Genomic DNA, 13,979 nt, shown 5'->3' on the forward strand with positions numbered 1-13,979 from the left:
AGTGGACGGGGCAGGCTAAACGACGAGCGGGGTTGCGGCGGAGTAAGAGAGCGGAATGGGCGCGGCCGCGTGATGCGTAGAGCGTTGTAGTCAGAGCGGATAATGACAGTTCGGCAGAGTGAATGATCGTGGTGGTGAATCGCGTCCTGCACAGGATTCCCAAGCGTTCAGGGACGTTGCAGTATCCATCTGGAACGCCAGTGCCAACAATAACGGCCCGTGCTGCATATTCGGCTCTAGAATACCCTCCTGCCACCAAGCCGCCGCGGAGGCACTTGCAGCATCCCAGGAGCAACAGCTTACTACGCTATTACTACTACAGCTCCACTGCGCGTCAAGTACGTTCAGTCGCTCGCCATCCATCACGCATATCCATCTTTCGCTGAACCCCGCGGATGGCCAGGCCGGTGTCACGTGCGCATTGACTCCGACCAATGGGAAGCTTCCTCTGCGGAGCTAGCCCTGCTCCATCGTCGGACCTCGCCGGGCTCCTCGAAACGTTTGAGAGCAATGGCCGCCATTTTCTGCTCTCCCTAACGTCTCACGCGATCTAATTGTGCATTGCATAGTCTGCCACGCTACCGCACGCTGCCGCGTCCGGTTCGGCGATTTCCGCTCGGCAAGTCGTTCTGATAAGGGTTTGTTTTTAGAGTATATCTATTGCATAGCTCTCACATAGCTCCCCTCATCATCGACCAAGCTTCACTTTCTTTGCCTCTGGACTCTGTGACAACTCCCGTGGAACCTTTACTTCTCAGAACTCTTCACATCTTGACGCGACCTGTGTCTATCAAAACCATTCAGCATGTCTCAACTCAGCTACGCGAAGTATGGCAAGGACAACGTCCGTTTGTACAAGGTAGATAAGAACGAAAAGACCGGCGTCCACACCGTCATTGAGCAGACTGTTTGCACTCTCTTGGAGGGCGAAATTGAGACCGCGTATGTACCTTTTCTCCTTCCTCTGACATACATCACTAACCCCAACAGCTACACCAAAGCAGACAATGGCCCCGTCGTCGCCACAGACACCCAGAAGCAAACCATCTACGTCCTTGCAAAGCAGCACGCCATTGACCCGCCCGAGCAATTCGCTGCGACTCTCGGCGATCACTTCGTCAAGACCTACCCGCACATTCACGCCGCCCACGTCAAGATCGTCCAGCACCGCTGGACGCGCATGACCATCGACGGCAAGCCGCACCCGCACTCGTTCTTCCGTGATGGCGAGGAGATCCGCGTCGTCGAGTCCGTCACGCGTGAGAACCAGGGCGTAGAGATCAAGTCGAAGATCGAGAAGCTGCTCGTGCTCAAGAGCACCGGGTCTGCCTTCTATGGCTTCCATCGTGACGAATTCACGAGGCTGCCGGAGACTTGGGACCGCATTCTCAGCACCGAGATTGAAGCGGGGTGGAAGTGGAAAACGTTCCAGAATGTGAACGAGGTCAAGGACGTGGACTTCAACGGCGCGTGGCAGAGAGCCAGGGACATCACGCTGAAGATCTTCGCCGAGGACGATAGCGCGAGCGTGCAGGCGACCATGTACAAGATGGGCGAGCAGATTCTCGCTGATGTACCGTTGGTTGAGGAGGTCGACTATGTCCTGCCGAACAAGCACTATTTTGAGATTGGTATGTTCTATCACCCTGCATCTGCATGAACATCTTGCTAAGAAACCCAACAGACCTCAGCTGGTACAAGGGCCTCAAGAACACCGGCAAAGATGCCACCGTCTTCGCGCCCCAATCCGACCCCAACGGCCTTATATTCTGCACCGTCGCCCGCAAGCCCAAGTCCCAAGCTATAGAGCTTCACCCGCTCTATTTATGACTTTATGATCTTGTACCATATGCCATGCGTCTTGTAGTTGTTGGCTTCGTTTCTTGTGCATCTTTTCGGAATTTGACTTTGATATTAAGGGCAGTTTTATTGCGCGAGGGGAGGGGTCGGCAGCGCATCACCTGAGAGTAGTGAACGTTATATACCCAGGGGTAGATCTAGCAGATCTAGAATGATATGAGAGAGTAGTTTACCATATAATCTGTGTGCCCTGGGTGACTGAGTGATTTGCAACTTGACACGAACCTGGAGGGAAACATATTTGAGTACGCACAATTCGCGACACCACGACTCCGCATCAAACCCGTGGACCGGTAATGTAGCGCAACATCTAAACTCAACAATGGCTCTGAACCGTGTAGCTTCACACGGCTCATATTCTTGTGATACATATATTGTACAAGCGGTCGTTCAGAATCGCCCCCCCGAATCGAAGCATTATGTATATTCCTTCAGCGGTGGTTGCACACATTCCCAAACGCCATATCCGATGCACATGCCTCCTCAAACTCTGTCCCTGACGTATCTACACGTATCGCGTGCGAAAGTCCGGTTATCGACTGTATCGCTACGGTTCGTTTCCACCCACTGCCCTCATTGCTTGATCTACGCAGGCAACAGAATCTCCGCCCAGCTGCTATGCAAGAATGTCACACCGATCTATATCTCCCGTTAGCTGATCCTTCCTCATCTCCATCTCTGGCCTTCGCCGCTTCTTCCTCGACTCCTCCTTTAAGTTGGGGGGTCTTACAGCGAACATCCCAATAGCAGTAACAACGCTCCTGTTATCGCTGCTCATGAGCGTCTGGTACGCGCCGACTGCAAAGTTGGGCTCTGAGGCGCCGAGCTTGCGACCGTTGGAGGCTTTGGGAGGCATGATTAAGGCTGGGTGGGCGCGTTAGCGGTTGGAGATTGCGCGAGAGAAGGGGGCGATGCGGACCTGGTTGTGAATTGTTTAACAAGGTTGGGGACGGTAAAGTTGGATGCAATGATCGTGATGATGCTGGTGATAGTCGAGAAACTTTCGGAGCTTGGACGGTGTTGCTTATGTCATGCGTGATGATTATGTAATGTGCACATTCCCATAGATTGCGTTGGGGACGCAAGAATCCATGCTTCGTTATGCATGCGACTCGTTCATACTGAATAAATTCGATTTAGTCCATCTTCCAGATGATACGTCACCCCAAGAGTCAATATGAGAAGGCTCCACGAACGCATACAGCTCGTGCGCCGCTAATGGCATGCACGAGCTTACCTTGCTATTCGAAAAACATATCCTGGTATTAGCACACTTCAAGAACGTATGTTTGCAAAGCGAGGCGTGTTGCCGAAGCCTCGTGAGGGCTTCGACGACTTCCAGGTTGTCGCTTCTCACATGTGCACGACCCTTAGTATCAGCACACCTGATGCGCGGATGTACGGTTCATGACCAATAAGAACGCCATAAATAGCAGCATAAGAAGACGCAAATATTCCAAGATCCTCGTCGGCGAAAGTTCGCATCCAGTCGGCACACTACGGTAATTGCCCAACAACTATGTTGGGTAGCTCCTCGCGAAACAACCGTAAACAAACAAGAACATGCCTGGCGGAGTTGCTATTCCAATATCCCTCGTGCGATGTTCTTTGGTCCCTTTTGTTCTTAGCGCGACAACATGTCTCATAGCGAAATATAGTCGCTGATTTAGCTCTCGAATACATGATTGACTATGCTCTCTGTATCAGGTTTAGAGTCACCTGGGCAGACATTACGAAGATGGACAACGAACTCGACCTTATGGAAATCAAGCCAGTCTCAATAGGAGACATGTTCGACTTGGCTAGTCTAAATGTCGATTGCTTCACAATCACTACGAATCCTACCGTTGGTAATTCACTGTGTCCCGCAACCTCTACCAAGCCCAGCAGCCCGTGGCAGTCTACAACTCCGCATTCCCCAACGAGTATCTAAACCCAACTTTTAGAAGCCTAGTATCCGCTATGGCTGAATTTAACACTGGTAACTTGCCATAAACCCAACGGTATGTGATGTTCCACATTTAGCTGTTGAGAGAATGACTGAATAAGATCACGAGAACTATGAAAGGCGCTCTCACGCGCTTCTTAAATTGTCATTCTAGACAATGCAATCTACTAAAGTCCATAAAGTATACGTGCTCATGATGTGGAAATCAAAGCAATATCCACAACCAAGCAAAAGCACGCTCGAGAAAGAAAAAGTCATGGTTATTCTTCCGCCAATTCAGATAGTTTCGCAGCAGACACCAAGGCCGTCAAGGTATAATTGACCAGCTACTTATTCAGGGCACCGCTTCAGACAAGTTCCAAACACTCGTAAACTACGAGAAGACCGAATAGTATAGCAGCATGGATGATCTCGGCCACCACCACAAAATCTGCTGCAGCGCTGAAGTGTAGGCTCTTGCTGATTACCTTGGCCCCATACGGGTCTTGTCGCAGGATTTTATTGTTCGTGATTTGTTCAATGCACTCAGTTTAGAAGCGCATGTGGCCCCGAAGGCTAGCGTAAGTTCGGCTATGGTTACGTTCGCTTGCTTTGAGACACGTCCGTATTCTGCAATCTATCAAATAGGCCTTCGCTTTCTGTGTTGATTTCCGGCATATTAGGTGGTCTACAACATCGGTGCAATGGGCAACAAGGCCGCCCGGGAAGAGATTCGGCATAGCTATTCGGACTCTGGGAACAACCCATTTTTTTGCCCAATGAGCCGGCTGAAGTGCGCTGGTCCCACGGCGGGAAGCTTAAGGAGTACCTGCAAAGTATGGAAGGAGCGACTGAATGTCTTCTCTTTTTGGGACTTCGTCAATCGAGAAGGATCTAACGTAGTGGAGGCTTGAGGTAGACGACAGTGTACAGCCCACGCCGCGCCTTAATGGAAGCACACACTCGATTAACTGTTAGAACATAACAAATGGTGTAATGTTTTTGCGCAATACCAATTTTCGGTCGACTTTAGACGCAAAGAACATGCTAATACGGAACGGCTAAGCACCAGCGCAACAACTACTATCATGCTCATCTACTGCGCACATTCATCTCGGCCCACAGAAGACGACTTCTATCGGTATTAGTCCGAACACGGGTCGTAAGCTGCGATTTGTGCATGCAGCATGCCTTAGAATACCTGCACTAGTGTAGGTGCCCAATAATATTAGCCCTCCATCCCAAACCCGCCTAGCTGAGCTCCTCTCATCCTTAAAGCCCCTCCATCCCTTCTGTTTCAACCCTTCCACCTCAGCCCCACAACCTTCAACCGCTTCCCCCGTCTACTGTTCAGTTTCAAGTATTATCCCACGGCATCCACCAATTTTTCGCACAAATTCGCGACGACTCCTTCCTAACCCCTTTCCTGCTTACTTCAGCAGCTTCCCCTCTTACCACCTTTCACCATGTCAGAAGTTACCATCCAGCCCGGCTCTACCATCTTTGTGACCGGTGTAAACGGCCTTATCGGAAGCTACATTGTCGATGTGCTTCTAAAAAAAGGATATAACGTCCGTGGCGCAGTGCGCGACGTGGAGAAGAGCAAGTGGCTCCTCGACTACTTCAACGGAAAGCAAGACGTGAAGCTTGAACTCGTATCCGTGCCAGATATGACAGTCGAGGGATGCTATGACGACGTTGTTAAGGGTACTCAACTTCCAACTTACCTCACCACTCACCCCTTACCCCTCGCCCAGCTACCCCCTGTCGCCATAGTCTGACTAGTCACGTTGGTAGGAACATCCGGTATCATCCACGTCGCCTCCCCGCTCAATGGCCCCGACCCTCAATCCACCATCCCGATTGGCATCCGCTCCGCCCTAAACGCACTCTCCGCCGCCGCAAAAACGCCCAGCATTACGCGTGTGGTATACACATCGTCCTCCATAGCCTCCACCTTCCCGACCTACGACAAAGAGAAGGTCCTCGACCAGTCGTCCTGGAATGAAGAAGGTATCGTCAAAGGCTGGAACCACCCCGCCGACGAGCCCGAGAGTCTTAAGGGGTTGTACATCTACGCAGCGCTAAAGGCCGAGAGTGAGAAAGCGTGCTGGAAGTTCATGGAGGAGAAAAAGCCTGGTTTCATCTTCAACAGTATTGTAAGCTTGCTACTCTGCGATGAATGACTAAGAAGCTAAAGGGTGCACAGCTGCCTAACTGCAACTTCAGCCGCGTCCTCGCCCCCTCGAAACAAGGCGCGCCTTCCACCGTCGCGTGGGCAAGGAGTGCCTGGACAGGCGAGAACTTCGAGCACGTCTCCAAAGTGATAGGACCGCAGTTTTTCATCTCCACACAGGACTGCGCCTTATTACACGTTGCTGCCCTCCTCAACCCTTCCATCTCTGGGGAACGCATCTTCGGCTTCGCCGAGCGCTGGGACTTCAATAAGCTCCTTGCCGTCTTTCGCAAAGAATACCCCGACAGGACCTTTCCGGCTGGTTTGCAAGGCCAGGTAGACGACAAGTGCGAGCCGCCATCTGAGCGTGCGGAGGAGATTTTGAAGTGGATCAAGGAGGGCGGCAAAGGGTGGGACAGCTTGGAAGATAAAGTCAGGGAGATGGGGGTGCAGTTTGCTAGTGGAGAACTCTGAGCCGAATGAGGAGTTGGTCAAAATTGTGTTTGAAGAATCAAGGCAGTATCTAGCGAGAGACTGAATAATTGACCGAGATGTTATTCGTAGCTATGCTAGTCTACCATACTATAGATGCGTCCACAAGTTGCACCTGTCAAAAACATCGCGCAAAGCGGGCGCAAAGCAAGTCCAATTCTACTTTGTATGCCGGGGTATTTGATCGATCATAACGCCGAGTGATGCTGAACCGAAATCATCCACTTGCGCCGTCCCATTGTATCGATCTTAAATGTCGTAAACATGCTGAAAACGCGAGCGCGCGGCCACTTGCGACTCTCAGTAATCGTAGTTCTCGTTTTCGTCAAAGCCTTGATCCTCGTCACTCAGGTACTGGTGCTCAAGATCCTCCTCTTCCTCCGCATACTGCTCCCCGTACTCTTCCTCTTCAGCCCCGTCGTCACCCTCACCAGCCGGCACAGCCTGGTAGGCAGACTCTGGCGGCTGCTCGGGTGCAGGCGTCGCTGCTTGCTCCGCGGGCGTTGCGGTACCCGATGAGGCATCGCTCGCACCAGGCATGATATCTTTGAAAACATCGTAGTTGATGTGACTACTGAAGTGCTTAGCACGCTTCTGGAGCATCTTCTTCGCAGCCTCCTGCGCGCTGGCAGCGGGTTGGCCATCGAGTATGCTACCATCGCCCATCTGTTGCTTTCGCCGCTTCTGCTTGGGCTTCTTCGGGTTGCCTCTTGCCTCCTCGAGGGCTTTCAAGAGGATCTTCTCTTGCTGCTGGCGAAGCCAGTCCTCATTCTCAATGAGCCAAATCCTCTCCTTGGCTTGAGATTCCTCATAAGATAATTCGCAGAAGTCCACGTCTGGGTCGCCCTGGAATTCATCTTCGCCAATCTCTTCTTCGCTATTTACGTTGCGGTCGGGCTTGTGCAGTTCGACGAGTTTGCGTGCCCTCTCGAGACTATCGATGAATGTAGCGTGATTGTCGTTCTCTTTGAACTCCTTGAAGATGTCTTCCCACTTCGACATGGCCTCTAGCATTTCCTCTTCAAGCTCGTGTTCTACTTCTAGGTCTTCTTCGGGGACGATTACTAGAGGGCGCTTCTTCCTCGGGCGTCCACGCTTCTTCGGAACGACGATACCTTCCTCGTCTGGCGCGGCCGCATTCTCGGCGCTCGCCAAAGCGTCTAGGCCCGCATCAATGTCATCTCCGGCCAAAGCGGCCAAAGCATCGACGTCTACGACCATGTCTTCGGTACCCTCACCGTTCGCCTGATCTGAATTCTGGGTTTGCGCTGGGGTGGGCAACGGCTCTCCGCTATTAGATTTACGTTTCTTCATCATAGCCGCCTGGCGCTTGGTCGGTTGACTCGGTACCGGCGGTGTTGCGCCTTCAGGAATATCCTCCACTGTGTCATCTAGTTCGTCAAAATTCTCAGGCTCGCCGGTTTCAAGCTCGGATACTTTTCGTTTTCGTGCTTCAGCCCTCTGTTCCCTCTCATGTCGCAAGTAGACTGCAGGAGGAGCAATCTTAGTCTTCAACAGCGGTGCATATTCTCGGAATTGCTTTACGGTGAGTTGGGAACTTTGCGTGCGTCTGTACTCGTAGAGACGTTGGTTAATGGTAGTATCGGCGACCTTGACGACGTAAACGACTTCTCGAACGGTACGGCGGAAGTTGTTCATGCGGGCAGCGAGGATAATGCATGCGCCACACAAGCCTGCAGGGTTGCGTCCTTGCACCATCCAGTCTCTTGACATTCGCTTCAGGATCAGGCAAGCATCGGCAGCCACTCTGTGCGAATCTTGGTCGAACTCGAGCCTCTGGCAGAACTTCAGCATGAGCGGCTCGATCTCGAGAACGTCATTCCCATTGACTCCCGACGAGTCATCCGCCATAAGCACCTGGCAGAATGACCTGTACACGGTCCCGAGATTCCAGACATTGACCTGTATGCTCTCGGCTAGGTCCATGAGCAGCACGGTGCTCCCTTTGTGTCTTCGGGAAGCGAGGTAGATGGCAGCAGCGGCGACCTTGAAGATACCGCGACCCTGGACGAAGCTGTGGTTGAGTGCGAGTTGATACCACTTCTTGGCATTGATGGCGATAACGCCGTCTGACGGAAGGTTGATTTTGGAGCAGATGCTGTTGATGGCGCTCTTGCCCCTATCCGCAGTGGTCTGGCCGCTGTCGCCACCGCTGATCCCCGAAGCTTGTCCGCCCATGCTATTCGCATGCCGTTGATCGTTTCCAACTGTGCCTCCGTGAACCATGGCGCGGCCGCCGGAGGTTTCGCCGAACGTGATCTCGGAAACGATATTGCTTTCGTCGTGGACCGTAGCGCAGTTGAAGCAGACGGTCCTGCCATCATCTTCGCCAATCTCGGGGGATTCGCAACAAGTGTATCTGGAACGTTGGGCCGGCTGCACGGGTGGCGGTGTCGCACTCGTTTTGGCTTGCTGAAAGTTGGAAAGGCGCACGCGGGGCTGGCGCCGCGCGGGCACTACGGGGCCTGGCATGGTCGAGGTAGATGCAGTCGCATGCGCGGGTGTATGTTGTGCAGGAGAAGGAACGTGTCTGGTGTTAGAAGTTTTGGACTCGGGCGTCGGAAAGTCGGTTGGGGTACCAGCGATTGACGCGCTTTGGCGGGGCGTGCGGGACCCGGGGGGAAGCACGCACGCTAACCGTGGGAGATGGGCTCTCCAACAAGCCCCAAAAGAAACGTGAGCGGGCTCTTGCGCTCCGACGAGTGCTCTTGCTATGGCGCGAAGTGTGAGGGCCGGCTGGAGACGCAACAGCTTCCAGCTTTGCCTACCAGCCTGTCTCCATCAGAGTTCCTGTCGGCGCATCGAACTCCAGCGTCAGCGCTCGCATTCCGTCGCCATCGCCTGTTCCTGCAGCGCGGTCGCCTCTCCGCGACGCCCATTGGCTGGTTACAGGTACTCGAATTAGCTCGCGAGCGTCCCCTTGCTCTGGCCTGGAAGGTGGCTGGGTCCCAGATGTCGTTCAACCGGTCCCCACCTCCTCCCGAAGCTCACCCTCCGGCCCAACCTCACTCCATCATCTCCCATCCATCCCATCAAACACTCATCCCATCATACACAATGTCCACCCGCAAGAGAAAGCAAGAGGCCGAGGAGGAGGAAGAGCTTCAGGCTCTGCCCAGCGACGAGTCTGACGAGGAAGAGGAGTAAGTGAGCGCCTTCTTGACGTCATCCCATTGCACCACGTTGTCGCAGACGCCTGGAAAAGCGCCCGTTGCAGTCGCCTGTTGTCGTGTTTTTGCATTGATGATTTTGTTTTCTTCCATCGAGCTTCGTTGTCGCAGCCCGCTTGTCCTCGCACGGCGGTCAGCTGGCCTGATCCTAACCTACCCTTGATCGACCTGTGTCTCTTCTCTTGTGCTTTCGTCTGGTCTGACATTGAAATGCTGGATTCTGTTTGATCTTATTGCATCTGCTCCCATCTCCGTTCGCGCCATCTGATATGCAGCTATCTTGCGCAAGGCTGACCCCAATGTCCGTAGATATGAAGAGTCGGAAGCTGGCTCCGCCTTTGACGACGAGGATGCCTCTGACGAAGAAGCTCCCCGTAAGTGACCCGTGTGCTGTGATCGTTCCCTACTGATGCAGCGTGTTAGCGCCGAAGAAGAAGGCGCGCCAGACTCGCAAGAAGGACGACGACGAAGAGGAAGATGATGAAGAAGAGCCTGAGCCGGAAGACGAGGATGAGGAAGCTGCGGTTGAACCTGGCGATGATGACGATGGCGATGAGGATGCCGATGTCAAGAAGCCTGCTGGCGCTGAGAAAGACCGCAAAGTCAAGCCTACAGACCTAGAGGACAAGGACGCTGTGCCCGTAGTCGCCGATGAGGACGACGACGAGGAGTAACCTCGAATCGCTCATCTCAGTCTGGATTGGGTCTTGTGGTTGTAATATGGTTAGGAGGCATACCAGGGTTGCGAAAAGTACGATAGTCATTGCAACCATTCCAACATTGTGAAGGCAGCCCGACATACACACACTTCAAGACTTTACATGCACAGTGACTTGTTCGAAGCTTGGCGGGCAAGCGCACTATCAGCGCCTTCATTCGGATGTTGCAGTCGACTTGGCAACCACGACGCAACCTCGACTTACTTGACGCGACTACAATGTCAGAGCTAGTTTGTTGGCACGTCAATGACCGTTCGTTCTATCGATCAGCAATGGACAGGTCAATGGTCTACTCATCAGTAAGCAAGCAACTGGTGGCATCAAGTGTCAGCAGGCAAGAAATGTGTCGTAAGATAAGGGAAGTTCTACTCGCTATGGTATGTGGGGATTCGATATGCCAACATTATTCGACCCTCCACACAAAAACCTAACGAACCTCTTTACCTCTCTTACGTATTCGCTTGATAGCGGGCAGTCCCGGCTTCGTGACGTCGAGTTCACCTGCGCACGTCACACATCCTGAAACGCGAACCGTTCCCCGAAGCCTGGGTCCACCCAGCTCTCAAACACCATCCCAAAGCTCACCAAGCCCTGTATCCAGCTTGACAGGTGCTGGACCCGCCCTGTGCTCTACCATCCTACAACTCATCTCCTCGGAGACTTTTCCAAACCACAACCCTACCACACTACAAATTTTACGGCCAGTCTGAAACTCATTGCATCTTGATTTCTTCTATGCATGCAGTATGACATAGGAGGCAGTTTCGACGCGTCTGGGAGGAACCGTGCCGTGCCGCAACTGCATCTTGCGCGTTTGAGCAGCGGGAGAATGCCGAAAACAAAGTGGTCTGATACTCGCGTGTGTACGCATGCAGGGCGGCTGTAACCGTTCTGGAAGGATGCAACCGCCTGCAATGTACGCTGTGCCGGGCGCAAGAAGAGCCGCCTTCCGGGTGTGAGGGTGTGACGGGTGGAACGCGCCAAGTTGGAGGATGGGCGCTGAAATGTGATGTGTGCTTGAACAACTGGACGGTCCGCAGGTTCATTCGAGATGATGTAGGCCAAGGACGGGTAAATGCGTAGTGAGCAGTAGGCATAGCAAAGTCAAGCAACTGAGGGCGTGATAAGTATGCTTCATTCGTGTAATTACGTCTTTCCATTCTTGTAGAAAGATAGGGCTAAGTATATGTCTAATGCGGACACTCAACAGTCCGGCTGTGAAAGTAAATAGTAAGAAATAGTCTCTCGATCCTGGCAAACGCTATGTATGTGACGGAAACAGATGCTCGCTGATAAACAACATATCGACATTACCACAAAGGGGGGGTGAGTAAGAGTATAAAGACGTAGATAAGCAAGATATCGTGAGATGTCCTTATAAATGACGGTAGGAGGTGAAAAGGAAAAAGGTGCGGTCCTCGTGAGAGCTAAAGCGCGGGTATCACAGATCTATACTTCTCGTATCCAAACCTAAATAGACAATATTGATTAGCCTCTGCTCGATCAACTAGTACTGGGAGACCGAGATAGAAGTAGTGAGAGGTGCTAGATCTGCGTTTTGAGAGGGGAAAATGGTGAGCCATACCTCCATCTTTGGTGTATCAGAGCCCTCCTTGCGAGCCATGCTCTTGGCATTCTCAATAGCCATGTCCAGATCATCCTCGTCTGCCATGGTGATCATATCGCCATCATCCTTGATCTCGACCTTGAAGTTTTGCCGAATGCCAAACTTCTCGCGGATGGACTGAACGAAGTCTCGCATGGACGAATTTGGCGTGACGAACACATAACGCGTGTCGCCCGCGTGGACTTTGACCCTAATTTTACCGCCAGTGCCACCACGACCGGAGGATGTGGCAGAGCGAGTAGGTGATCGTCTCCTAGTCTTTGAACGTGAAACCATCTCGAAGTCAGCGTCATCAACGTCGCTTCCATCGTAATCGTCCTCTTCTTCCTCATCGATGTAAGCGGGACGTCTTTGTCCTTTGGAGCCGCGACCGTAACCCGAACGGCTTCCACGTGATTGGTACATGTCGTAGACATCATCAGCATAGTCGTCCTCCTCTTCTGACCCTCGGCGACGAGGCGCTTCACGCGAACGCCTGCCACCCATACCACGGTCGTCGCGGCGATCCATATCACGGTTGCGCATGGACTCTTGTCGACTGGGTGCTGGACGCTCTGAAGCAGATCGTTGGGTTCCCCTCCGCTGTGGCGGGTCATCTCTGCGGTCGTCCTTGCGGTCATCCCTACGGTCGAAAGCAGCGCGTCCGAGGTTCAGAGGCTGTGGCTTCGGGCCACCACCACGAACAGACTGTGCACGGGACATTGGCGCATTTGAATCTGCCTTTTTCTCAGCAGACCGGCGGTTGTCCGACTCTGGTGGTGGCGTTGGAGGGAACATGTTGCGGTTCATGGGCGGCTCAGACTGCTGTCGCGCTCTGCTCTGAAGCTCCGGCTTGACTAGGTTTGTGGCAGCGAAAGAAAGCTTCTCTTCGGGCCGGTCGTCCTTGGCTAAGTTGGCCATCTTCTTGATCTCCGAGCCAGTAAACCCAGTAAAAGCGTTTTGCCGATCGGAAGCAGCAACGAGACGGGCTTTTCCAAGGTAGTCCTTCGTCTTCAAGTTCTTGACCTTTGCGTCGTTCGGGCGGTATACAATACCGACAGGAATAGAGAACACCGTGTAGCCTTCTGCCTCCTCTCGGATGGCCTCGTCAATCACGTCGTGGTCGGGAACCACCTTCTCTTTGGCGGCGAAAGACAAGTCCTGCACACCCGCATCCTTTTGCTGCAGATAGATGTAGCAAAGACCGCGATTGAAGAGGACCTCGCAAGAATAGAGCTTGAACTTCAAGCCCAATTGCTCATAGTCGATGTTGTTGTTGCCGCGGAGATACAGAAGCGTGTCGTTGAAATTGGCAAGCGCTTCCTCAAAATCACCCATGAGAAAATTAGAGACACCCTGTTGGAAATATGCGACGGCGAGGTACTGGTCCAGCCGCACAGCGCGCTGGTAGCAATCGACCTAGGTAGGCGTGAGCACGTGCCTCTTCCGTGAAGGTGTTCGCTACATACCGCCTTCTCATGCTCGCCGAGCGTCGCATGAATGACACCGCAATTAAACAGGATCTTGGAGGTATCCGAGATCTGGTCAAACGTCTTCAGGGCCTCGTCAAACTCGTTGTTGTCGTAGGCACCTAGGGCTGCCACCCAAGTCTCGATTTCCTACCCCGCGGTCGTTAGCGGTGACATCCCGAAGCACTGGAACGAGCGGCACAGTTCATACCTGCTTCAGAGACATGACGAATACTAATTAGTTACCCGGCAGTATGGTGTCGTCAAGCCTCGTCCTTCGCTCGTTGCTACCGCTCCACGGCTGGTAGAGAGCTCTTGCTCCTTTCGACTTCGACTGGTGCTCAAGTAGCCAGAATCCTCCTTCGGTCCCTGCTCAGATCACGACGGAGCCACCTGGGCTTTCTGGGAGTGCGCACGGTAGTGAATGTGTTATCGATTGTGTGTTCGCTGCCTCGGCTATTGCTGGTGTAGTGTCGATTCGTCGTCGTGGGGTGCGGGGAGCGGGCCAAAAGAGTGACTACGGTGATGCGGCTCTTGAG

The 13,979-nt window shown here is 53.0% G+C and overlaps 5 protein-coding genes across 5 annotated transcripts; 3 read left to right on the forward strand and 2 right to left on the reverse strand.

Moving 5' to 3' along the window:
- Window positions 1–805: 805 nt before the first annotated feature.
- Window positions 806–1,830, forward strand: N0V89_008816 (uncharacterized protein; the record flags this gene model as incomplete). The annotated part of the gene is made up of 3 exons (XM_056217569.1): window positions 806–942; window positions 991–1,631; window positions 1,685–1,830. 3 exons carry the CDS (start codon window positions 806–808, stop codon window positions 1,828–1,830), a joined length of 924 nt encoding a protein of 307 aa, XP_056069125.1.
- Window positions 1,831–5,253: 3,423 nt separating this feature from the next.
- On the forward strand, window positions 5,254–6,437 carry N0V89_008817 (uncharacterized protein; the record flags this gene model as incomplete). Its single annotated transcript, XM_056217570.1, has 3 exons — window positions 5,254–5,494; window positions 5,585–5,946; window positions 5,997–6,437. 3 exons carry the CDS (start codon window positions 5,254–5,256, stop codon window positions 6,435–6,437), a joined length of 1,044 nt encoding a protein of 347 aa, XP_056069126.1.
- Window positions 6,438–6,755: 318 nt separating this feature from the next.
- Window positions 6,756–8,948, reverse strand: BRF1 (transcription factor TFIIIB subunit brf1; the record flags this gene model as incomplete). The annotated part of the gene is made up of 1 exon (XM_056217571.1): window positions 6,756–8,948. One exon carries the CDS (start codon window positions 8,946–8,948, stop codon window positions 6,756–6,758), a length of 2,193 nt encoding a protein of 730 aa, XP_056069127.1.
- A 585-nt stretch (window positions 8,949–9,533) lies between these two features.
- Window positions 9,534–10,320, forward strand: N0V89_008819 (uncharacterized protein; the record flags this gene model as incomplete). The annotated part of the gene is made up of 3 exons (XM_056217572.1): window positions 9,534–9,619; window positions 9,956–10,020; window positions 10,070–10,320. 3 exons carry the CDS (start codon window positions 9,534–9,536, stop codon window positions 10,318–10,320), a joined length of 402 nt encoding a protein of 133 aa, XP_056069128.1.
- Window positions 10,321–11,872: 1,552 nt separating this feature from the next.
- Window positions 11,873–13,666, reverse strand: N0V89_008820 (uncharacterized protein; the record flags this gene model as incomplete). Its single annotated transcript, XM_056217573.1, has 3 exons — window positions 11,873–13,390; window positions 13,441–13,590; window positions 13,652–13,666. The coding sequence occupies 3 exons, from the start codon at window positions 13,664–13,666 to the stop codon at window positions 11,873–11,875; spliced, it is 1,683 nt and encodes a 560-aa protein (XP_056069129.1).
- Window positions 13,667–13,979: the final 313 nt, after the last annotated feature.

Source organism: Didymosphaeria variabile (genome assembly GCF_027946475.1).
Source record: "Didymosphaeria variabile strain IMI 356815 chromosome Unknown scaffold_6, whole genome shotgun sequence".
Classification (NCBI taxonomy): Eukaryota; Fungi; Ascomycota; class Dothideomycetes; order Pleosporales; family Didymosphaeriaceae; genus Didymosphaeria; species Didymosphaeria variabile.